Source organism: Aquarana catesbeiana, linkage group LG02, assembly GCF_042186555.1.
Source record: "Aquarana catesbeiana isolate 2022-GZ linkage group LG02, ASM4218655v1, whole genome shotgun sequence".
NCBI lineage: Eukaryota > Metazoa > Chordata > Amphibia > Anura > Ranidae > Aquarana > Aquarana catesbeiana.
The window spans coordinates 320,045,373-320,072,666 of NC_133325.1; the positions used below are offsets into that span (position 1 = coordinate 320,045,373).

Below are 27,294 nucleotides of genomic sequence, written 5' to 3' on the forward strand. Positions count from 1 at the left end.
AATGCACGTTAAACTGTTTGCAGCAACACACCATAAAGGTCTGCATCTGGCCATAACAGTAAAAGTCCTGCCCAAAGTCAAATAGCACAAGATGTCTGCTATTACATTTCATGTCCAAAAAACCTCTTCAGTGGGCCTCTCTGATTTAATTTGACATTGTTACTGGAGCTTACTTACCTGAAAATCCAATCTAACCCTTTCCCTGTCCATTGAGAGTGCCCTTGCTGGCCATTTGAATTCTCAAAAAGGCAAGCTTCCATGTAGACTGCTTGACATATAAAACAAACAAATACATAAGAATTCTAACTTTCTATTAGTCACACTGCCTTAGTATTAGATCCTATCCTCAGATTTAAAGCATAATTGTTCTTCTTGCCATTTAGGGCAGACTAGCATAAGGATCTTTGCCCCAATCTTATTGATGTCCTCAAACAGTCTTGATAACATAGTGTAGTACAATCTATTTATTAGCATAAAGTTATATGTGCAGCGTGCTTTAGTATACAATTCAACAGGTTATGTTGAATCTTACCTCCAATGGTCTCATCTTTCGATATGTAATTTCGGTAAAGCAAAACTATTTCTATCCAGTAAAGGTAAATCATTCCACTCCCTATTAGTAATATCGTCAGAAGCAGTACCGCTCCACATAATATATATGTCAAGAATACAATGTCTGTTAAAATGAGAAAAGAAACATATATAAGAAGGCTGATACAGTATGATCAGCTCACCAACTGACACAGTTAGCAGACATGATATAACCACTGGAAAAAGCTCTTGAAAAACTGTTATTGATAATAATCATGCAAAAATAGTGGTGTATGATAAAAATGAGGTTCAATAACCCCCAAACTGAGTAAAAAAAATAGGGAGTTATATTAAACAATGTGTCACTTATTTTTTCAAAAGTTTATAATTCAGTGACCAAAACATAGGATTGAACATTTTAGAAAGCGGGCTATAATAAATTCCATTTAACATTCTTAGCAGTAGATTGTAAAATCCTAACAGTATCATGAGTTCTGTTGAGACAGCTTGAGCAGGGAAGGGGGTTATCTAAATGTGGTTTAGCAAGTCTGCACAACCTGGTTATAAACTGTTGTAAATTGCTAATGGCTATCATTAACAGTACTTAGCTAAACATGGTAAACAGAACATGGATAACCAGAGACTATTTAATTAACCTAATATAAAATTAGTCATTAAAACATTTCAATTGAGCACATGTGTGCAGGACTTTTGGTAGAATCATGAATCATAGAATCATAGGTTCTGGGCTCAACCGCAGCAGACAGAGGAGGTCTCTACCCAGGAGTCAGGAGGGCTCCACCTAGGAGTCAAGTGGGAGTTAGTACAGCAGGGAGCTGCTGGGTATATGCACATAGCTTGTAAAAGAACTGTCTGGAGGAGACAGACAAGGGCCTAAAATGTAAGGTCAAAGCAGCTGCACTGCAAGTGTAAGACAGGAGGCTGCTCTGACCTTATGTGTATTTGTTTGAAATACAGAAAACCCCTGTAAAAGAAACCTATGCATTGTTTTGATTTTTTAAAAATTGGACAAGAAAAGACATAAAAAATGTCCTTAAAATTCTATCATTTGAAGCTAGTTCTCACAATTTGTATTTGTGTAAATTGTCAGTGCTGTATAAATAACTGTAATAAATAAATAACCAATTAAAATTGTGCTACCTGACTCCAGACGACCACTATTTTTAGCCAGAAAGGATTTGGTATGTTTGTAACTCTACCAATTTTGCCATTGTACTATATATTTTATAGGCTTATCTGAGTATCTGACAAGATAGTTGCCAATGGATTGATTCACCAACTGGCTTCTAATATTTCTTAGGGACTCTAGTCTCAAAATTTCCGCAACAGCGGAATGACCTTGCTTCCCACTATTCCCATTACTAAACCAAAATTGTAGGTTCTACAATATTTTTTTTGTTTTATCTCTTTGATAAGATGAAAAAAGTTAGAATTTTGATGGACCTGTAATTTCTATATCTTGGAGTACAGGACACAGGAATTGATTCTTAGACCATGGATTATATGCCAATACCTTCAACTGATTGGACACTGGGAAAAGCTTTGCTGGGACTGCTCCTAGTGTATCTAATGCAAACCCTGCATATTCAATGGGGTTCCAGTTTTGTATCATGCAACAAGGAGACCACAGAAAAAAGAGGGGAGGGACCTCTCTCCTGTACATTACACCAAGATATAGAATTTACATGTACATCAAAATTCCTATTGTCTTAATCATACAGCAGAGGACACAGGAATTGTTTCTTAGACTCCAAGCAATAATTCAAGGAGTGGGCAACAAATTACCCAAAACAGCAGCTACAGGCACACTGGAAAAATAAGAAGGGTCAGCAGGCCCATAGGATACATCAGCAGAGGCAGTGGCGTACCAAGGGAAGGCGGTCTACCCCAGGTGACACACATTGGGGGGGTGTCAGGCACTGCCCAGGAACACCAGGTGCATGTGGGACCCTTGAATTTTCCCTGTCATTGCAGCTTTGTAAATAGTTGATTGGATCTGCAGAGAGCCCAGCGGTGTGGGGGAGGCTGTCTGTACCTTCCCCCTGTCATCTCATCAAGTTAGGCTGTCCCTTGGGGATGTTCACTCCTCCTACAGACTCCTTCCCTCAGGCTGACCCCCTCCCGCAGCTAAAGAAGAAAGAGGAGGAGAGACCACAGCAGCCCAGAAATCTTCATCACCTGACATGCTGTAAGTGACTGAGTAATGCACACTGTCACTACATGCAGACCTAGCCTGTCTCTATATATCACCCTAACCTGGTACTATATACCACCCTAACCTGGCAGTACATACCACCCTGACCTGGCACTATATACCACCCTAACCTGGCACTGTATACCACCCTAACCTGGCACTATATACCCACCTAACCTGGCTCTATATATCACCCTAACACGGCACTATATATCACCCTAACCTGGCACTATATACCACCCTAACCTGTCACTATATACAACCCTAACCTGGCACTATATACTACCGTGACCTAGCACTTTATACCCACCTAACCTTGCTCTATATATCACTCTAACCTGGCACTATATACCACCCTAACCTGACACTATATACCACCTAACCTGACACTATATACTACCCTGACCTAGCACTTTATACCCACCTAACCTGGCTCTATATATCATCCTAACCTGGCACTATATACCACCCTAGCCTGGCACTATATACCACCCTGACCTGGCACTATATATCACCCTGACCTGGCACTATATACCACCATAACCTGACACTATATACCCACCTAACCTGGTTATATATATCACCCTAACCTGCACTATATACCACCCTAACCTGGTACTATATACCACCCTAACCTGGCACTATATACCACCCTAAGCTGGTACTATATACCGCCCAAACCTGACATGATATACCACCCAAACTTGACACTATATACCACCCTGACTTGGCTCTATATTCCACCCTAACCTGGCTCTATATATCACCCTAACCTGGCACCATATACTCCCCTAACCTGGCACTATACAACACTCTGAACTAACACTATATACCACCCAAACCTAGCACTATATACCCACTTAACCTGGCTCTATATATCGACCTAACCTGCACTATATACCACCCTAACTTGGCACTATATGCTACTCTAACCTGGCACTATATACCACCCTGATCTGGCACTATATAACACCATAACCTGACACTATATACCACCCTGACCTGGCACTATGTACCCACCTAACCTGGCTCTATATATCACCCTAACCTGGCACTATATACCACCCTAACTTGGCACTATATACCACCATGGCCTGGCACTATATACCACCCTGACCTGGCACTATATACCCACTTAACCTGGCTCTATATATCGACCTAACCTGCACTATATACCACATTAACCTGGCACTATATACCACCCTGATCTGGCACTATATACCACCCTAAAATGGCTCTATATACCACCCTAACCTGTCTCTATATATCACCCTAACCTGGCACTATATACCACCCTAACTTGGCACTATATACCACCCTGACCTGGCACTATATACCACCCTAACCTAGCACTATATACCACCTAACCTGGCTCTATATAACACCCTAACCTGGCACTATATACCACCCTAACCTGACACTATATACTACCTTGACCAATCACTTTATACCCACCTAACCTGGCTCTATATATCACCCTATCTGGCCCTTTATACCACCCTAACCTGGTCATATATATCACCCTAAACTGAAACTATATACTACCCTGACCAAGCACTTTATACCCACCTAACCTGGCTCTATAAATCACCCAAATCTGGCACTATATACCACCCTAGCCTGCCACTATATACCACCCTGATCTGGCACTATATACCACCATGACCTGGCACTACATATCGCCCTAACCTGGCATTATGTACCCACCTAACCTGGCTCTATATATCACCATAACCTGCACTATATACCACCCTAACTTGGCACTATATACCACCCTGATCTGGCACTATATACCACCCTAACCTGGAACTATATATCACCCTAACCTGGTACTATATACCACCCAAACCTGACACTATATAACACCCAAACCTGACACTATATACCACCCTGACTTGGCTCTATATACCACCCTAACCTGGCACTATATACCCCCCTAAACTGACACTATATACCACTACATATACCACTATATAGCACTCTGAACTGTATATAGTGCCCTCACCTGGCACTATATACCCACCTAACCTGGCTCTATATATCACCCTAACCTGGCACTATATACCACCCTAACCTGGCACTATATAACACCCTAACCTGGCACTATATACCACCATAACCTGGCACTATATACCCACCTAACTTGGCTCTATATATCACCCTAACCTGGCACTATATACCACCCCAACCTGGCACTATATACCACCCTTACCTGGCACTGTATACCACCCTAACATGGCTCTATATACCCACCTGACCTGACTCTATATATCACCCTAACCTGGCACTATATACCACCCTAGTCTGGCACTATATACCACCCTGACCTGGCACTATATACCACCCTAACCTGGCTCCTGGGTGCCAAATGCTCTAGGTACGCCCCTGAGCAGAGGCTCAAATAGCAAAAGGGTTTTGTAAAAAGCCCAAGTACCTGGGAGAATGGACTCACAGGAGGGCAGAAACTCTGGAAAAGGAGCAAGGAAACTCATAGAGGGATTACCCTGTGAGGAAACGGAAGAGGGGACAATTGCCAAGAGAAGACAGGGAGCCAAAGATGATAGTCCTGACCCCATCCATAAGGTGAATCATAAATTGTTAGACATGGCTTCAGGCATTTGCAAGCATTTTTAAACTGTATCCATACATCCTCCTGTGCTGCTGCTTGGTTTGCCTTTTAGCTTTCAAGCTGGTTTGTAAGTTAGGCTCCTTTGAGGACACTAGTATGAGCAGTATTGTACTCCCCTTATTTTTAGGGAGTGCTCTAATATATATTCTTTGAATTTGTTTTCTAGTTTATATATCTTATATTGATGATATCTACTCCTGATGAAGTAAAGCAACATCCACGAAACAAATCAAGTTCTAGGATTCATTTTTTTTATGTTTTACTAATCTGGTTATGTGTAACATGTATATGAAATAAACTATATCAGTTTGCTGTGCACTGTATATCAATGCATACTAGTTGGAACATATCAGCTTGGTATTTTTATAGCTCTCAAATGTATAGGATTTTCATTTATTGTTCAATAAATGGATATTGTTTAACCAATTCACTGTTCAACTAATGTATTTTTTTCCATTATGTTATGCATTTAAAGTCCCATGGGCAAGTTAATTGTTCTGTGTGTGAATTGTTTCAGGATGGAGGCATAGCATTATGGGCATCAGATCACAATTTTAATCTTTATATTAAACAGTGTATATTTAACCTCTTTTACGAAGATAGTCACTTCTGAACACATTGTTGTAACACTACGTTCTTACTCATCACCCAATTATGAAACCATGAAGACAGAACACAGAGGAAAACCACTATCACTCTATCTATATTTATTCGATACCGATAGTGACAAAACATGTGAAAAATCACAGTGATGAGATTTGTATATTTCTTGTATATTTCCTGTATACTAATAATACTATTATACTGATTATTATAATGATAAGTGTGATTCTGTGATTCCGGATATGAAATGTCATGTAGACTATAGTATGTGGCAGGGCTAGCAATATACACTTAATGTAGATTTGTATGTATATATGAGCAGAATGTACAGTGCAATATTATATGAATGCTGACACGTTTTGGGCCATGTTCAGAAGGAGGCATTATTATGTCTATGTATACTGAAATATTGTACAGCCCTACTATTCTTAGTCTGAGAATTATTACCATTAGCAGTCTGTATCAAGCAGAGAATTCTGCTTTAATCAGACAGGTTGCATGTTGCATATTGCATGTCTGTAATGGAGCCCAAATCAGGGGTCTGGAGTGTTGTGAGTGTAAGACCTTGCTCCAGAACAAGGGAACAGTTCCAAGTTCGAATCAGGAGCCCCCCAAAGCACCTCCCCCATGCTGAGGACATGTGGCCAGGCTTGTTTCAGGGTGGGGGGTATGCTTGCCCCCCCCCCCCCTTTCCTGGCTTGCCAGGCTGCATGCTAGTATGTTTGTCTGGTATGGATTATGGGGAGAACTCACACCAAATTCTTTTTGTTAATTGAATTATAGACATTTACTGAGTAATTCTTAGTATTTGCTGTAAATACTGCATAATAATAATAATAATCCTGTAGTGAACTAACATTTTTCATATTGCATAAGATATTTGGATTAAAGCGGTTGTAAAAAAAAATCTTGCAAGGCAATGTCATAATGTGCTAGTATGCATCACATACTAGCGCATTATGAGAAACTTACCTTAGAACGAAGCCCTCCCATGCCGCGATGTCACCGCTGAGACAGCTGACATCTCCTCCTGGTCTTCCTTTCGGGTTGGCAGCTTACGGACCTTCAGCTTTTGGACCTTCAGAGCGCATGCACCATAGATGCCATTGGCTGCATGCACACTGAATATCTCCTAAACTGGGCAAACTTTAGAAGATATTCACAGTACCTACAGGTAAGTCTTATTATATGCTTACCTGTAGGTACAAGTGGTTTACTATCACTTTGAATGTGTCACATGACTCTCATTTGATATCCATTTGTGAATTGACCCCAAAGCTTAGATTACCCATAACCTGTGCCGTAAAATTGCTTGTGTGCTTAGCACTGCAGTGTATCTTGTAGGATAAGAGGATATAATGTATTGTGTACTACAAATCCAATATGTAAAGGCACAAGGAAACCCAATCTTCCCTTGTTTTACAAAATGTCATTGTTAAGTTTATATACACTTTTAAGTAGTTCAAACTTTGGTACTTTATAACAGCCACTTAAAAATACATTGTACTTCATATTATAGCCTATCATTTACCTATTTGCTTTAATGATAATGTGACCACTGTCGTTACATTGCCCACCGCATTCTCAGCATAGCAGCAAAATTTTGCAACAATGTCATTCTCAGTTACTTTATCCAGAGTGATTGTTAAGAAGCACTCCTTTTCACCAATAACAGTGATATTTGAACTAAAAGACAATAAAACAAAAGCATAAACAGTCAAGAAAAAAAAGAGAGTATGTTTTTATGTTTAACCACAATGTAAAAGACAGTGGGGTTGATTTACAATAGTAGGGGTTGTTCACTTTGCAACTCAACATTAGAAAATATTATGAAGTGAACCTGTGTTTACTTAACCACCTCAATACAGGGCACTTAAAACCCCTTCCTGCCCAGACCAATTTTCAGCTTTCAGTGCTCTCACACTTTGAATGACAATTACTCAGTCATGCAACACTGTACCCAAATGAAATTTGCATCCTTTTTTTCACACAAATAGAGCTTTCTTTTGGTGGTATTTAATCACTAATGAGTTTTTATTTTTTGTCTTATAAATAAAAAAAGACCGTAAATTTTGTGAAAAATTGCCTTTTTCTTTGTTTTTGTCATAAAATTTAGCAAATTAGTAATTTTTCTTCATACATTTTGGCCAACTGCTATATATCTTTGATAAAAATAACCCAAATTAGTGTATATTATTTGGTATTTGTGAAAGTTATAGAGTCAACAAACTGTGGTGCCAATCACTGAAAATTGTAAACATCTGATCAGGCCTTCAGTACATCAGGTGAATCTCATTTCTTGAGGTACTAACAAGTCAGAAAAAGTACAAATACCCCCCAAATGACCCCTTTTTAGAAAGTAGACATTCCAAGGTATTAAGTAAGTAGCATGGTGAGTTTTTTTAAGTTGTAATTTTTTCCCACAATTCTTTGCAAAATTAAGATTTTTTTTTTTACAAAATTGTCACATTAACTGGTTATTTCTTTCACAGAGCATATGCATACAACAAATTACACCCCAAAATACATTCTGCTACTCCTCCTGAGTATGGGGATACCACATGTGTGGGACTTTTACACAGCCTGGCCACATACAAAGGCCCAACATTGAAGTAACACCATCAGGCGATCTACGAGCATAAATTACACTCTCGTTTCTCAACCACCTATTACACTTTTGAAGGCCCTGGAGCACCAGGACAATGGAATTGCCCACAAAATGACCCCATTTTGGAAAGCAAACACCCCAACGTATAATCTATGAGGCATGGTGAGTCTTTTGAATGGTTATTTTTTTTCCAGAAGTTTTTGGAAAATGTGGGAAAAAAATAAAAACGCATTTTTTTTACACAAAGTTGTTCATTTATAAGATATTTCCAACACATAGCAAATATATAGCAAAAATTACACCCAAAATACATTCTGCTACTCCTCCTGAGTATGGCGATACCACATGTGTGGGACATTTACACAGCCTGACCACATACAAAGGCCCAACATCCAAGTAGCACCATCAGGTGTTCTAGGAGCATACATTACATAGATAATTTCCTGGCAACCTATCATTTTTGAAGGCCCTTCATATTTCTAACACATAGCATGTACATACCAAGAATTACAATCCAAAATAAATTCTATTGTGGAAAGGGTAAAAAAAAAAGTATTACCTGTGCTTTTAGTAGTGTCCACAGAAGAGAGCACTGGTCCAGGCAGCAGTCAGGGATATGCTTAGCGACAGCAATAGTAATTATCCAGGCAGCAGGCAGTAATATTGTCTATGGTCACCACAAGGATATTGTCAGCACAGCCAAAGCGTTTGTCCATAGAAATTGTCCAGGCAGAGACAGCCAGCACAGCCATAATATTGGTCCTGGTACACTGTTACTGCAGACACTCATTAGCTACAGCTAATTATTTGCATAGTCCAGGTAGCAGGCAGAGGTGTGGTCCATTCATGCGGCAGGCAAAGGCATGGTGGCAGTAATTCAGCAACAGGCTGAGGGCCGCAATCGTGTAAGACCTGTGCACAGGGGTAGAGGCTTCGACCCACCCAAATCTCTATGAAGCCTCTGGACTCCAGACCTTAGTCCGGAAATTACAAAACCCGGAGAAAACAAAAAAAATTGTTTTCTCCATCCAGAAAAACTATTCTGGAGCCCCTCATATATATGAGACCCCTGTGTACTACAGTAGCAGGGCAACAGATCAGTCCATGCGGTAGGCAAAAGCATAGTCCATAAAACAGGCCAGGGTCAGTTCATGTGCAAGCAGTCCAAGCGGTTGGCAGAAGCATAGCCACAAAACAGGCCAGGGTCAGTTCACGTGGAAGCAGTCCAAACGGTAGGCAGAGGCATAGTCACAAAACAGGCCAGAGTCAGTTCACGTGGAAGCAGTCCAAACGGTAGGCAGAGGCATAGTCAAAAAGCAGGCCAGGGTCAGTTCACGTGGAAGGCAGTGGCATGGTTTTTTGGGGAAGCATGGAAAATGGTCAGCACAGATGAGGAAAATGGGGAAAATATGGGCTAATATTTTAGGGATGTATTATAAAGTTCAAAGCATTCACCAATGCAAAGGCCAGGTTAGGAGGGACACTGGGGACAATGGAAGCCGGTATCTTTTTGAAATCCTCTTCTGCTGCACACGCAACATCTTTTTCGCCGTCTTCGGCCTGCTTCAGATGGTGGAATGTTGTACGGGAAGTGGCATTCATGAAGTCCACTAACAGCATCAGAGCGAAGGTCTTCCGGGGGGGGAACTTTGTTGATAGATGAGGTTCGTGACTACTTCTTCTATGACTTTTAAGAAGGGGGCGGGGCTCTCTGTGGATTTGGTGTAGACTATGTAGGAGTTATAAACGGGCAAATGTATGAGATAAATTGCTACCTTCTTGTACCAGAATCGGGACCTCCTTATTGTCAAATAGGGCTAAATCATTTGATCATTGAAATTCACCCCCCCCCCCATGTAGAGATTATAATCTTGGACACATGTCGGTTTTTCAATGGGACCTCATCTTCGCTACAACTGTAGTGTCATCATGAATGGTGGATATCATGTGCATGTTCCTGTTATCCTTCCACCTCAAGGCAAGCACTTCATTGCCTCTCAGTGTTGCTCTTTCCCCCCTTTGCAGCTTTTTGTTTACTATGGATTGTGGGAAGCCCTTCCTATTTTTTCTTGAGGTTCCGCAGGCCAGGGTTTTTTCGATGTATAGGTGCCTGATAAGGGGCAGGCTGGTATAAAAGTTGTCAAGGTATATATGATATCCTTTTTTCAGAAGTGGGTAAGCCAGGTTCCATACGATTTTTCCATTTGTGCCCATGTAGGCCGGCACTCAGGGGGCTGGAGCTGGGAATCTCTTCCTTGATATATGCAGAACGCATAAAGATATCCCGTGGCTCTCTCACAGAGCTTGTAAAATTTTATTCCGTATTTGGCCTTTTTGCTAGGAATATATTGTTTTATTCCTAGCCGGCCTGAAAATGGTACCAGGGACTCATCCACACATATATGCTTCTCCAGGACATAGAGTTCTGTAAATCGTTGGCAAAATAAATTTATCAGTGGGCGAATTTTATATAGCTTATCGGAATTTGGATGATTGCGGGGAGGGCACTGGGTGTTGTCGTTAAAATGAAATAATCATCTCATATCGGGACCTGGGCATTATGGCAGAATACATGGGCGTGTGATGGATGGGGTTGGTAGACCAATAGGCATGTCCTTCATTTTTTTTGTAAGCCCCATGTTTAGGGTAAGGCCCAAAAACAATTTGAACTCCTCCAAATTCAGATCTCTCCACTCAAACGGACGGGCATAAGATGATTGGTGGTTGTTGGCAATATACTGCTGGGCATACAAATTTGTCTGGTTCACAATGAATTGCAGCAAAGTGTCCGGCAAAAACAGATGAAAGCAATCAATCTCTGTGAAATTTTGGATGTTGGCCTGCACACCTGGCTGTGCTGTGAAAGGGGGAATAATTGGTGATCCAGAGTCAGAAGGCAGCCATGTTGGGTTGGCAAGACCATCTGGCATGTATGTAGTGGCCCTGGCTCTTGGGGGACTTGACACTCCAGTAGTTGGGGGAGTTGAATTCACTGTGCTAGTACTCAGGCGTGATGTGGCAGCACTGGTACTGGGCCTGGGCATTTGCAGCACTGGTACTGGGCCTTTGTTCCTGGGGCCTATTGCTGGCTGTCATGGTTATGCAATAGAGTTTGTCTGTCAGCTTACCTGTCTCCATGTGTTCATCTCTAGAGACCAGTTGACCCTCACCTGGCTAGTTTTATAACCTCTCCTCTAGGCATGGCCCCACCCCAGGCCCTATCAGGGAACCCTATATTAACCTGTGCACTGCAAGCCAGCAGGGCTGATCAACCATTGTGTGTTAGCTTTTGTGTGTACTTGCTGTGTTTCCTGTGTCTGATTCCAGTTACCGACTTTGGCCTGTTCTTGGCTACACCTGTCTGCTCGTGACCTTGACCTTTGGCGTGTCCCCGACTATCCCTGTTTGCCTGTGACCTTGAGCCTTGGCGTGAACTCTGTTGTCCTTGTCTGCTTGTGGCCCCGACCTTGGCTTATTCCCTTACTATCCCTATCCTCCTTTTGCCTACTGTGGGTGTGAGCTGGGGGACCCTGGGGGTCACAACCTGGAGCCAGTTGCAGCCCAGTCCATCCTCACCACTAGAGGCTCTGGTGAACACCTGCTGGATCTTAGACTCCGCACCCCAGGGAATCTTACGCTCTAACCCCGGTGGGATCCGTGCTGGTGTTCCAGCGGCCCTGCCTTCCTTACCACCCTGACTCCTATCCGCAGCAGTCAGCCGTAGGGTCCACTACCTTGTGGTGCACTCCTGATCCCAATAGTGTACATCTATCACCTAGCCTCAAGGTGACCTGACAGTTTGATCAGCCATGGACCCGGCTGATGTGCCGCTACTCGCAGATGATCCGTTGCAGGGCTTAGTTCGCAGACTTGAGACCCAGGAATCACATTAGACCAAAGTGATGCGATTCCTTCAGGATTTGGAATCCCGTTTTGAACAGGTTCAGGCCTTATTAGGACCCCCCGTTTCAACAACCTCAACCGCTATGTGCTGCTGCACCTATCGCACCAGTCGCAGCCACACATTCATTACAACTGCCAGCTCTGGCCCGGGGACTCTGGGGACTCCAGGTCGTGTCTCCTCAGCGGCTAGCGCTCTTTTTTATCTCCGTCAAGAGTCCGCTTCTGTGGGACAGTATGCTCTTCAGTTCCATATCCTCACAGCTGAATTGAGCTGGAATAATGAGGCCCTAGTTGCAACCTTTTTACATGGCCTCTCTGATAGAGTGAAGGATGAATTAGCAGGAAGATCCCTTCCTGCTGATCTGGACAGTGTCATCACCTTGTGTAACCAGATCGATATTCGCTTTCAGGAGAGGGCCCTGGAAAAAAGACGCCAGCACTCCCCGTTCCTTAGGCAGCCTGAGCTCCCAGTCCCTTCTCTTCGATCCAAGGAGCACCCCCTGCCCGCTGAGGAACCTATGCAGCTGGGCTGGACCAAGTTGACTCCTGAAGAACGCGCTAGGCGCATAACTCTGGGCCTGTGCCTCTATTGTGGGGCCAAAGGTCATTTTCGTGACACTTGTTCTCTTCGTCCAGGAAAAACGATCGGGGCTAATACATCTGGAAGGTGGAGTATTAGACCCTGAAGTATCACCTTCACCTTCTCGTCTTCTTCTTTCCGTGTTCCTTCATGTCGGCGCTTCCTCCCTTTCCGTCTCGGCACATCTGGATTCCGCAGCCGCTGGCAATTTCATGGATTGGGAAACTGCATCTTCCATGAGACTTACCCTTTTGCCCCTTTCAACGCCATTGGTGGTCTTGGCGATTGATGGCACTGTTCTCCCAGGGGGGTCCTATCCGCTTCCAGACCCTCCCTGTTAGATGTCGGTAGGGACACTCCACCAGGAGTGGATATCCTTCCTTGTCTTACCTAATGCTTCATCTCCTATCATATTAGGTCTTCCTTGGTTACGGTTCCATTCTCCACACATTGACTGGACTGCTGGACGGATCCTGGCTTGGGGTTCCTCCTGTTCCTCTTCCTGCCTACTCAAGGTTACCCCAAAAGAGAAACTTCCTGTTGCCACCATCCCAGTATCTTCTGCTTTTCCCGCTGCATATAGCTCTTTCTGGAATTTCTCCTGCAATAGTCAGGCTGAGGCACTTTCTGGGTCATGTGGCACTCTGGATGAGGAGCCAACCTGTGAACTTGAGCCAATCATTCACTCCAGTTTGCATGGTCATTTACCTTTGCCTGTTCCTGGACCCCCTTGGACACACACTCAGGCTGACTCGTCCACCAGTTCCATAGTCGCTATGCCCTGTGATGCGATTCTGGTGGTCGCTGCACCTGGCAATGCTGTTCAGTCGGCCTCTGCACCAATTCAGCCTATGCCCAGTGAAGCTATCCAGCTTGACTTCTGTGACACATCACTTTCTAACCAACCTGGTCTCAGGGATCCACTGACTTCTGCCCAGTCTGATGATCCTGTGCTGGATGTCCAGCTCATCTTTAAGGTTTTGGGGGACCCTACTCAGACTCCTGATGGTCTTCTTATGCCTTTACCCATTCCTAAGAAGCCTTTAGCCCTCAATAAGTCCTCTCGTCCTCTCCGTACCTCGGTTTCGGTCTCTGAGGATAATGTAGTAAAGTATGAGGTTAGTCAAGTTAGTCAAGGTTAGTCAAGTTCTGGATTCCCGGTGCTGTAGAGGCATTCTTCAGTACCTCGTACATTGGGAAGGGTTAGGTCCTGAGGAGATGCCTTGGATCACTGCATCTGAGATCTTTGCGCCTCGTCTGTTGAGGAGGTTTCATCTGGAGTTTCCCTTTAAGCCAGGGCCCAGGCGGGGGAGGGGGAGGCCTCAAAAGAGGGGGGGGTACTGTCATGGTTATGCAATAGAGTTTGTCTGTCAGCTTACCTGTCTTCATGTGTTCATCTCTAGAGACCAGCTGACCCTCACCTGGCTAGTTTTATAACCTCTCCTCTAAGCATGGCCCCACCCCAGGCCCTATCAGGGAACCCTATATTAACCTGTGCACTGCAAGCCAGCAGGGCTGATCAACCATTGTGTGTTAGCTTTCGTGTGTACTTGCTGTGTTTCCTGTGTCTGATTCCAGTTACCGACTTTGGCCTGTTCTCGACTATTCCTGTGTGCTCGTGACCTTGACCTTTGGCGTGTCCCAGACTATCCCTGTTTGCCTGTGACCCTGAACCTTGGCGTGAACTCTGTTGTCCTTGTCTGCTTGTGGCCCCGACCTTGGCTTATTCTCTTACTATCCCTATCCTCCTGTTGCCTACTGTGGGTGTGAGCTAGGGGACCCTGGGGGTCGCGACCTGGAGCCAGTTGCAGCCCAGTCCATCCTCACCACTAGAGGCTCTGGTGAACACCTGCTAGCTCTTGGACTCCGCGCCCCAGGGAATCGTACGCTCTAACCTCGGTGGGATCCGTGCTGGTGTTCCAGCGGCCCTGCCTTCCTTACCACCCTGACTCCCATCCGCAGCAGTCAGCCATAGGGTCCACTACTTTGTGGTGCACTTCTGATCCCAACAGTGTACATCTGTCCCCTAGCCTCAAGGTGACCTGACACTGGCGGCAGCACTGGTACTGGGCTTTTGTTCCTGGGGCCTATTGCTGGTGGCAGTGCTGGTACTGGGTCTGGGAATATAATCCTGGTTGCTGGCGGCTGCCTGGTTTCCAGAGCGACGTACCTTTTTAGGAGGGACCCATTCTTCATCCGAATCATTACTACTCTCGATCGGTTCAAATGCCGAATTTGTTTCGGAATCAGAATTGGAATCTGATGAGCACTCCCCAATGCTCTCATCAGTCATGGAGAGGATCTGGAATGCCTCCTCACTGTTATATACTCTTTTGGACATGGCTGTGTGGCGGGTAGCTGTGCGACGGGTGACAGATGAGTGGCAGGAGATAGTCACTGATGGGCTGTGTGATGGGTGGCAGGTGACGTTCACTGATAGGCTGTGTGATGGGTGGCAGGTGACGTTCACTGATAGGTGATGATGATGTGATGGGCGATGGTCACTGATGGGTGACAGGCAATTGTCACTGATGAGTGACAGGCCACGGACGGTGATGAGTGATGGTCACGGATGGGTGACAGGCGACAGTCACTGAAGGGTGACGGGTGATGGGTGACAGGCCATGGTCACTGATGGGTGATGGGTGCACCGCTGACGGTCACTGATGGGTGACGGCCACAGTCACTGATGGGTGACGGGTGCACCGCTGATGGTCACTAATGGGTGACGGGTGACAGGGCACGGTCACTGATGGGTGACGGGTGATGGGTGACAGGGAGCGGTCACTGATGGGTGACGGGTGACAGGGCAGGGTCACTGATGGGTGATGGGGGACAGGGCACGGTCACTGATGGGTGACGGTTGCACCGCTGATGGTCACTGATGGCAGTCTCTTATATGACAGGTGCACTTTTATGGGGTGACTGTTGGGTGACAGATGACAATTGGGGGGGCGATAGGACAGGTGTGGTGTTGGTGCAGACATAGATCTGTAACTCACTGCTCCTAGCTCTTCTCTCCTCACACTGGAAACATTGTGTGAGGAGAGAAGAGCTGCTAACAGCTAGTTACCGCTCTGTGTTTACATTAAATGGATGGATCACAGCCAATCACGTGGTACACAGCCCTGGCCAATGCGCCGTGTAATGTGGGAAGTTACCATGAAGTCACGGCCGATCACGTGGTAAACAGCCATGCCCAGTGGCTGTTCACCCCTATCGGTGACGAGCTGTGTCTCGGTGACACGCCGCCACCGACAGTACATGCCCTGTTTAAACGGGTTCACGTCATATGATGTCCGCCCAGAACTAGAGCCTTACCGTCCAGATGTCATATGACAATGAGCGGTAGGCTAGTGGTTAAAGGAGAAGTATGGCCTAAGCTTTTTTGGCCATGCTTCTCCTGAGGATCACTGTAGTGCAGTTCCTTTTATAGCCCTGTGACCCATTTTCAGCAGGCTAAAGCCCTCTCTGTGATCCCCAGAGAGTATGAGTCAGCCCCTCCTGCCCTCTCCACAGCCCAGTGCTCCAGTGAGTGCTGGAGGGAAGAGCAGATAATCACTGACTGACAGTCACTGAGTGGAGAAGGGGGGGAACTGAGAAATTAGCGGTGTTTCATTGCTCAGTTCTCAGTGCAAAACTGGTGGAGGACAAATGCAGCATCGGATCGACACTGCATCCACCTAGGTAAATATAAACATTTCTTTTTATAAATCCTGAACTTCCTTTCTAATCACGCGCAGCCTCATGCAAGTGGGTTTTTATCTGCAGGACCACATATAATTTGTGCTGATAGTGCACTGCATAACACACTCCCAGCACATAGACCGAGCTCTCATTGAGCTGATCGTGAACAGGAAGGCCAGAACTGTGATAGTCTATAAGTGGATACCACAGTGATCAATCACTGTACAGCCCACCCCTGTGTTTTCTCCTCTTAAATAGAGAAAAAGGCATTAAGATTTGTTTTACCCTCTGTCATGAAGGGGTTAAAAAAAAACAGATTTTTGCTAGCATTTGATTGGGTGTTCAAAGTGAACACTGAACAGCCTCTATTCATGTAGTAAATCATTTCCATTATGCACAATGTGCATACCTCCCAACTTTTTGAGGGGGGAATATTTCGGGGGCACACCCCTTCCTCAGAGCCTACCTTGAGCATGTTAGCTGTACCCCATGTTCTGTGCATGTCCATGCACTGTGTTTATGACCTTTTGTCAGTTGCATTTTGTGAGTACCCACTTTTATACAAAAATGTCTTATTAATAAATTATCTCTGGTAATGCACTAGGTGTGCACACCTTCCATTTCTGTTTTTCTTGTAGTTCCTTTGGGAAATCATATATACCTTTCACACCACCATTTTATCTGACATCTGCTACTCCACACTTTGGAAGACCTATTAGCGCTGGAAGTGACTGTGTTTTTTGAAGTTTTTTTTACCTGAATGCATTCTATTCATTCAGGTAAAAAAAAACTTCTGTGCTAAAAGATCCCCCCCCCCATCCCCCTTTATGCATACCTGAGCCTGATGTCGATCCAGTAATGTGCACGAGAGCAGCGGCTTTCACCTCTCTCTCCCTTCTGACTGGGCAGATTGATAGCAGCAGGAGCTATTGGTTCTTACTGTTGTTAATCAAATTTTGTGACAGGGCAACTGTGGGAGGGGCCAGCCTCCCTGTCTGTGTCAATAGATGCAGTCAGGGAGGATTGAAAGCAAGCCCACGTGAATGTCCCATAGAAAGTAGTTTTCTATGTGGGCACTTGCCGAAGAGGAGGAGCAAGAAGCGCTGGTAGCGGACCGGAGAAGAAGAGAATCGGGGCTGCGCTGTGCAATACCATTGCACAGAGCAGGTAAGTATGACATGCTTATTATTTTAAAATAGATGGAGTCAGGGAGGAGTGAGAGTAAGCCCACACGAGTGCCCCCATAGGAAGTAGCTTTCTTTGGGGGGCACTTGCCGAAGAGGAGGAGCCAGAAGCACCAGCAGTGAACCTAGGGCTGTGCGGTGCAATACCATTGCACAGAGCAGGTAAGTATGACATGTTTATTATTTTAAAGCAAAAAAAGAAGGTTTAATATCACTTTATATATATCAGAGTATGATTAAAAGCAAAGTATAATACTTTACTATATATGATTATAATACCTATTGTAAGTGAACACTGTATATGCTCTAATGGTACTCATAGGCCAGTCTTCAGGAAGCAGGGTTGGAGGGGCAACACCAAAATTTACAAATTGTGATACATGTTTTTATTATTTTGTTTTCCTCATTTGTCAACCTGTCTGGATATCTGTGGATAAATTCACTCAATTGAGCTATAGGGGAAAGGGATACAAAGGATGTTGAGACTAGTCTACAATAATCACATGACACAAAAGTCAGAGACCATTATTCAGATCATTATTCAGGTGTGCCTTGTTCATAGCTAGGTGTTTTAAGTATACCTTTAGTGCAACTAAACGTATATTGTAGTACCTGGAAGAAGAAAGCTTAGAATAGGGTAAAATGGTAAAAGATATGCCATTATATTGTTTGTCTTACCAAAGTTCTTTTCCTCCAGAATGTTCTTTTTCATAATTAGGATACATACTTTTCCATTTAATTACTGGATTAAAACAACTTTCAGGTCCAAATCGAATTCTACAAGTTAGGTTTAAGGGTTTGCCTGTACAGAAAAGGTGGGTTAAAAAAACTCCTAAAATCCTCATAAAATCTGACAATATAGGCATAGGTTAGGGATAAGCCCAGGATTATGTTTAGTAATGAGTGGATAGGCTTACCAGGTATGGACTTTGCAGAATAACAAACCAATCAGCAACAAGCCTCTAGGTACAATATCACATTTTACAAACCGGTAAGGAATTACTTTGTGAAATAGTAAGGAGACCAATTTATTAGTTCATTCACTTGGTCATTTACGGTAGTCATATTTTTAATATCTGCTTGTCTGACTGATTATCACCCTCCACTTACCATTAATACTGATGATACCATAAGCAGCATTCCTTTCATCAGAATTAGCTATATTAAATGTGAGTAAATATTCCATGTACTTTTTCAGCTTCTTCAGAAAATAGATAAAATACCTACAGTCCCGATACTAAAAGACTAAATTCTCTTTCTAACAAGAAACAACCAAATGGAAAAAGCACATTGGGGCAATTTATGACAAGTGAATGAAAAGAAAATGGGAAACGAAGATGCAGTGGGGAAATTAAATAAGAAATCGTTGCAATTAACAACTTCCGGTTCCGGCACCACATGTGAGGGAATGAGAAATGGCGGCTCCAGGACTTACCCGCATACAAATCCGGCAAAACACGCCAGTGAGCAGCCCTCAGTCTCCCTCATGCTGGTTCGGTGATAGCAGCAGATGGACAAATTCATAGTCCACGGCTCTTCTGCCCCCTCTGCAGCCCTGCGATTAGAGCTATCCCTGCCAGGTCCACACGCAGGCAATATGGCCCAGACGGGTATACATCTGAATTTCATAAGCTTTCTATGGAAACCATAGCCCCTAGTTTTTGATGTTAGTCTACCAAAAGATATTAGATGGGAATCAATATTTACCCTCAGGACTCCAAACCCACATAAAACTCATCCGCCCGATTTCCCTGCTCAATTTAGATTTCAAGCTTCTACCCAAAATCATAGCGAACAGGCTTGCACACATTATGTCATCTCTTATCCACCCTTCCCAAGCGGGTTTTACCCAAGGGACGTCCGCTACATTCAAGATCCAAAAAGTCCTGGCAGTGCTAGAAATGGCAATCCATCTGATGAGACTGCTATAGTCACACTTGATGCTGAAAAGGCATTTGACAATGTCAGCTTTCACTGGTTGAGCTTGGTCCTGTCAAAGTTTAGCTTCACAGGCCCATTCCTACATCTAAATAAATGCCATGTACTCCGCTCCAGCTGCCAATGTGATTGCTGCAGGTCACTTCCCCAATAGTATACACTTGCACAAAGGCACTAGGCAAGGGTGCCCCCTATCCCCCCTTCTGTTTAATCCAGCACTTGAACCCCTGTCACATTTCTTACGCTTCCACTCCAATCTTCACGACGTTAAAAATGGCTTTTCACATCAAGACCCGAGGCAGACATAATACACATCCAAGAGATATTTACAACATTCAGAGCCACTTCAGGCCTGAGATTCATTTTTTCTAAAAGTGAGAAAGCGAGGCCTCCCGGAATCGATCGAAGCAGACAGGCTACAGGCAGAGGTCTCCCGCTTCTTCAACGGCCTACTGGATAAACCCCCCACTACTCCCCCCCACCCCACCCCCCCCCCCACCCCCCCGTGGCTAACTTGGTTTTCCCAACTGCCAAAAACCATATCAGCTATGTAGGGATAAAAATAGGAAAATCACCTTTGTCGCTTTACCAACTCAATTTCCTTCCTGTTATACACAAAATTATTGTGGAACTAGAAAACTGGTCAGGCCTCCCCCTCTCATTATTCAGCAGCCCACTCTGTCACTTCTACCTCTTGGAACAAAGACCCACAATCCCCGGAGGTGCATACCATTATTCTAGCAGGCTACAAAACCATGTGCACTTATGTAACAAATGAATTCTGGCGTGAACAGCAGTTTAAAATCCTCCACCGGGCTTACATCCACCTGAAATCCACAGCACCCCCTGACCGCTCTCACCGCCTACTGTGCAAAAGTCACAAACCTTCTCTATTACACAGGTTTTGGTCATGCCCCTCCATTGTGCGCTATTGGAACCAAGTTGAATTCTTAGTGGCAACAATCACAGGAATCCACCCTCACAAGAACATTTTCCTCCTGCTATGCAGATCATTCGATGCTCCCAACCAAGACTTACACAGGACTCAGGCTACTCTTCTACAATATCACAAGGCCTGGCTCTTTACTTGCTACATTGGCGGAAATACAGGAACAAGGGAACCTTTGGAGAGACCATAGTTTACTAATGTTTCACATTCCACTCCGCACATTCAAGCTATGCATGCATGATTTATGTACATTTATTAGAATATTTGAGCTCCTTGTTTGCTCTGGCAATGTAAATTTGATTAAGGATCACTCCCCTCCCCTTTCCCCACCTACACATTTTTTCATGTGGACCCTCACTTTCCCATTTTGATGATCTGTATATCATTTATTCGCAGGGCAAGTTGTGTATTGCATCATTTCCTTTCACTGAAAAGAAATCTTACTGAATATTGTTTTTTTTTTTTTTTTTTTTTGCAAAAACCAAATAAATCTTCTTTAAAAAAATATAAAAAAATAAGAAATCATATTGGTGGGCAATATTTCTTTGTTCTATGGTTTCTTTTTTCCATGTTTGTGTGTTTGTGGGGGTTGGGATTGGTGAGCTCACATATTTTACAGATATTACATGGAAATATTTCATCAAATTATTACCAAAATTAGACATATAAATTAAAATATATAAATATGTGTATTTACCAATTTCTGCAGTTAATATCGTTCCATTGGATGGGCCCAAAATTTCTGGAGGCTTTTCTGTGTCTGGTACTAAAATATAAAGTATATGAAATCAACAGAGTGTTTCATAAGTAGTGTACATTTTAGTGCATCTTACATATCTTACATATCACCCTTTTATATTATTGTGGACCTTGCACTAAAAATAAAAAACGTTTGTTTATTACATCAGGCCCCCCATGCCCCCATGTCAAAATACTGGATCATACCAGTAAAAAAAAAAAAAAAGATAAATAAGATAGATAATATTCTTACCTTAACACTGGATTGTATACTAGAAAAGGGTGACGTCATGGTGAGATCATGGGAATGCTCAGTATTCCAAATGCTTCAACAATGTCTTACATATTGTAAGATGTGGGATGCTCATCATTCCCAGGATCTTTCTGGAAAGATAAAGACACACCCTCTCCCATGTGCTGTGGGTGGAGACCGAGTGGAAGGTAAGTAAATTTTTTTTAATAGCGCTAGGTCTGTTTTAAATACTATACATTATGTACAGTAAAAAAATCCTAGGCAGGTGTTAAAAAAATGCTGTAAATTAAGAACCCTTTCAGAATAGAAGTGTCACTAGGTTATTCTTATCAATTAATAAAATGGAAAGTAAATGAACAGAAGAAAAATCCAAATCAAATCAATATTTGACGTGATCACCCTTTAACTTCAAAAGAGCATCAATTCTTCTAGTTACACTTGCACACAGTTTTTGAAGGAACTTGGCAAGTAAGGTTTTCCAAACATTTTGGAGAACCAACCACATATCTTCTGTGAATGTAGGCTGCCTCAAATCCTTCTGCCCCTTCATGTAATCCCACACAGACTCAATGATGTTGAACCAGGGTTCTGTGAGGGCCAAACCATCACTTCTAGGACTCCTTGTTCTTCTTTACACTGAAGATAGTTCTTCATGACAATGGCTGTATGTTTGGGGTCGTTGTCCTGCTGCAGAATAAATTTGGAGCCAATCACACTCCTCCCTGATGGTATGGCATGATGGATAATTATCTGCCTATATTTTTCAGCATTAAGGACACCATTGATCCTGACCAAATCTCCAACTCCATTTGCAGAAATGCCGGCCCAAACTTGTAAGAAACCTCCACCATGCTTCACTGTTTCCTGCAGACACTATTATTGTACCACTCTCCAGCCATTTGGCAAACAAACTACTACAGCCAAATATTTCAAATTTTGACTCATCAGTCCAGAGCACCTGCTACCATTTTTCTGCACCCCAGTTCCTATGTTTTCATACATAGTTGAGTTGCTTAGCCTTGCTTCCACATCAGAGGTATGCCTTTTTGGCTGCAATTCTTCCATGAAGATCACTGGCCAGACTTCTCTAGACAGAAGATGGGTGTACCTGAGCCCCGTCGGTTTCCACCAGTTCTGTGCTGATGGTACTGCTGGACAGCTTCAGATATCAAAGGTAAGTAAGCATGATGTGTCTTTCAACTGCTGCATTAAGTGTCCTTGGCCGACCTCTGCATCTACGTTCCTCAACTATGCCTGTTTCTTTGTGCTTCTTCAAAAGTGCTTGGACAGCACATATTTGAACCTCAGTCTGTTTTGACATTTTTGCCTGGGAAAGACCTTACTGATGCAGTATAACTGCCTTGTGTCTAATTACTGTTCTTAGCCTTTCAATGGTGTATGACGTGTGACATGAAACTGTGTTCTGCAACCTCACCTTAGTAGCAGAGTTTGACTGTATCTCAATCAGTTTTAGGCCTCCTACACAGCTGTTTCTGTTTCAGTTAGAGACTATGTTTCAACCTACATATGAAATTGATGATCACTAGTAGGGATGGGCCGAACGCCCCCCCCCCCCCCCTCCCGGTTCGGTTCGCACCAGAACATACCGAACAGGCAAAAAATCCGGCAGAACACCATTAAAGTCTATGGGACACGAACATGAATAATCAAAAGTGCTTATTTTAAAGGCTTATATGCAAGTTATTGTCATAAAAAGTGTTTGGGGACCCGGGTCCTGCCCCAGGGGACATGTATCAATGCAAAAAAAGTTTTAAAAATGGCCGTTTTTTTGGGAGCAGTGATTTTAATAGTGCTTAAAGTGAAACAATAAAAGTTAAATATTCCTTTAAATTTGTACCTGGTGGGTGTCTATAGTATGCCTGTAAAGTGGCGCATTTTTACCGTGTTTAGAACAGTCCCTGCACAAAATGACATTTCTAAAGGAAAAAAAGCCATTTAAAAGTACTAGCGGCTATAATGAATTGTCAGGTCCCGGCAATACAGATAAAAGTCATTGAAAAAAATGGCATGGGGTCCTCCCAGTCCATCCCAGTCCCTTTGGGTCTGGTATGAATTTTAAGGGGAACCCGAACCAAAATTAAAAAAAAAAATGCGTGGGGGTCCCCCCAAATTCCATACCAGGCACTTCAGGTCTGGTATGGATATTAAGAGGAACCCTATGCCAAATTTTTTTCAAAAAATGGCGTAGGGGTCCCCCTCAAAATCCATACCAGACCCTTCAGGTCTGGTATGGATTTTAAGGGGAACCACGCGCCTCAAAATTAAAAAAAAATGGCGTAGGGGTCCCCCCAAAAATCCATACCAGAACCTTATCCGAGCACGCAAACTGGCAGGCCGCAGGAAAAGAGGAGGGGACGAGAGAGCGCCCCCCCTTCTGAACCGTACCAGGCCACATCCCCTCAACATGGGGAGGGTGCTTTGGGGTAGCCCCCCAAAGCACCTTGTCCCCATGTTGATGGGGACAAGGGCCTCACCCCCACAACCTTTGCCTGGTGGTTGTGGGAGTCTGTGGGCGGGGGGCTTATCTGAATCTGGAAGCCCCTTTAATAAGATGACCGCCAAATTCCGCCCCACCTGTTTGAAATGGTAAGGAGTACATTGTACCTGTACCATTTCACAAAAAAGTGTCAAAATGTTAAAAAAAACCCACAAGAGACACTTTGGGACAAGTCCTTTATTACAAAATAAAAAAATAAAAATGTCCCACGATGTCTATTCATCTTCTTCTCTCGCTCTTAAGGACCAAAAAAAAAAACCCATAGGCCACCACCGATCCGCCTCCATGGGAGGCTCCCACTGTCTGACGCGTCAGTGATGGCCTATTGGGTTTTTTTTTTTCGGTCCGTCAGCGGAGCGAGAGAAGAAGATGAATGGACTTCGTGGGACTTTTTTTTTGTTTTTTTAATAAAGGACTTGTCCCAAAGTGTGTGTTGTAGTTTTTTTTTAACATTTTGACACTTTTCTTATGAAATAGTACGAGTACAATGTACCCGTTACCATTTCAAACAGGGGGGGCCCGGGATGAGGGGTTCCCCTTGTTAAAGGGGGCTTCCAGATTCCAATAAGCCCCCTGCCCGCAGACCCCCACAACCACCAGGCAAGGGTTGTGGGGATGAGGCACTTGTCCCCATCAACACCCCAAAACTACCCCAAAGCACCCACCCCATGTTGAGGGCATGTGGCCTGGTACGGTTAAGGAGGGAGGGGCTGCTCTTTCGTCCCCCCTCTTTTCCTGCGGCCTGCCAGGTTGCGTGGTCTGGCTCTGGTATGGATTTTTGGGGTGCCCCACGCCATTTTTTTAAATTGTGACACGGGGTTCCCCTTAAAATCCATACCAGACCTGAAGGGTCTGGTATGGATTTTGAGGGGGACCCCTACATCATTTTTTTTTTAAATTGGTGCAGGGTTCCCCTTAATATCCATACCAGACTATGAAGGGCCTGGTATGGAATTTGGGGGGACCCCCACGCAATTTTTTAAAAAATTTGGGTTCGTGGTTCCCCTTAATATTCATACCAGACCCAAAAGGCCTGGTAATGGACTGGGGGGATCCCATGCCATTTTTTTCAATGACTTTTATCTGTATTGCCGGGACTGACAATTCATTATAGCCTCGAGTACTTTTAAGCTACTTTTTTCCTTTAGAAATGTCATTTTGTGCAGGGACTGTTCTAAACACGGGAAAAATGGGCCACTTTACAGGCATACTATAGACACCCCCAGGTATGAAATTTAAAGGAATATTTCACTTTTATTGTTTCACTTTAAGCATTATTAAAATCACTGCTCCCGAAAAAATGGGCATTTTTAAAAATGTTTTTGCATTGCTACATGTCCCCTGGGGCAGGACCCGGGTCCCCAAACACTTTTTATGATAATAACTTGCATATAAGCCTTTAAAATGAACACTTTTGAGTTTTCATGTTAATGTCCCATAGACTTTAACAGTGTTCCGGCAGCTTTCAAATTTACCCCGAACACCACATATTGTTCGGTGTTCGCAGAACATCCGAACAACCAAAGTTCGTCCCGAACTTTTGCTCAGGCTGAACTGTTCACCCATCCCTAATCACTAGCATCTGCTTGGTATAATTGGTTAATCATACACCTGATGCTAATCCTACCAAATATTGACTTGATTTAGATCTCTCACGTGCATGTCTTGCTGACTTTGCATTTTGTGAATTGATAAAAATAAATAATTAAACTATATATTTTTGTACATCTTGTATAACAGTGTAAATTTTCTGTCCTCTCAAAATAACTCAACACACAGCCATTCATGTCTAAACCGCTGGCAACCCAAGTGAGTACACCCCTAACTGAAAATGTCCAAATTGGGCCCAATTAGCCATTTTCCCGCCCTGGTGTCATGTGACTCATTAGATTTACAAAGTCTCAGATGTGAATGGGGAGCAGGTGTGTTAAATTTGGAGTTATAGCTCTCACTCCCTTATAAAGGTCACTGGACGTTCAACACGGCACTTCATGGCAAAGAACTCAGTGAGGATCTGAAAAAAAAGAATTGTTGCTCCTCATAAAGATGGCCTAGGCTATAAGAAGATTGCCAAGACCCTGAAACTGAGCTGCAGCACAGTGGCCAAGACCATACAGCAGTTTAACAGGGCAGGTTCCACTCAGAACAGGCCTCGCCATGGTCGACCAAAGAAGTTGAGTGCACATGCTCAGCATTATATCCAGAGGTTGTCTTTGGGAAATAGACATATGAGTGCTGCCAGCATTGCTGCAGAGCTTGAAGGGGTGGGAGTTCAGCCTATCAGTGCTCAGACCATATGCCGCACACTGCATCAAATTGGTCTGCATGTCGTCCCAGAAGCAAGCCTCTTCTAAAGATGATGCACAGGAAAGCCAGCAGACAGTTTGCTAAAGACAAGCAGACTAAGGACATGGATTGCTGGAACCATGTCCTGTGGTCTGATGAGATCAAGATAAATGTATTTGGTTCAGATGGTTTCAAGCATGTGTGGTGGAAACAAGGTGAGGAGTACAAAGACAAGTGTGTCTTCCCTACAGTCAAGCATGGTGTGGGAGTGTCATAGTCTGGGGCTGCATGAGTGCTGCAGGGCAGTATTCCAACATGATAACAACCCCAAACACACCTCCAAGAGGACCACTGCCTTGCTAAAGAAGCTGAGGGTAAAGGTGATGAACTGGTCAAGCATGTCTCCAGACCTAAACCCTATTAAGCATCTGTGGGGCATCCTCAAATGGAAGGTGGAGGAGTGCAAAGTCTCTAACATCCACCAGCTCCGTGATATTCCAGTGGCAACCTGTGAAACTCTGGTGAACTCCATGCCCAAGAGGGTTAAGGCAGTGCTGGAAAATAATTGTGGCCACAAAAAATATTTACGCTTTGGGCCCAATTTGGACATTTTTAATTAGGGGTGTACTCACTTTTTTTGCCAGCAGTTTAGACATTATTGGCTGTGTGTTG

General features: G+C 43.8%; 1 protein-coding gene across 2 annotated transcripts in view; it reads right to left on the bottom strand.

Moving 5' to 3' along the window:
* The window catches only part of IL18RAP (interleukin 18 receptor accessory protein), a 62,620-nt gene that overhangs the window by 8,516 nt on the left and 26,810 nt on the right, over positions 1 to 27,294 (bottom strand). For both annotated transcript variants that reach the window (XM_073614760.1, XM_073614759.1), the window contains 4 exons: positions 21,525 to 21,593; positions 18,619 to 18,742; positions 7,510 to 7,664; positions 533 to 676 (listed from right to left, as the gene is read on the bottom strand). In XM_073614760.1, the coding sequence (XP_073470861.1) occupies positions 533 to 676; positions 7,510 to 7,664; positions 18,619 to 18,742; positions 21,525 to 21,593 (492 nt within the window). The remainder of the gene's footprint in view (positions 1 to 532; positions 677 to 7,509; positions 7,665 to 18,618; positions 18,743 to 21,524; positions 21,594 to 27,294) is intronic.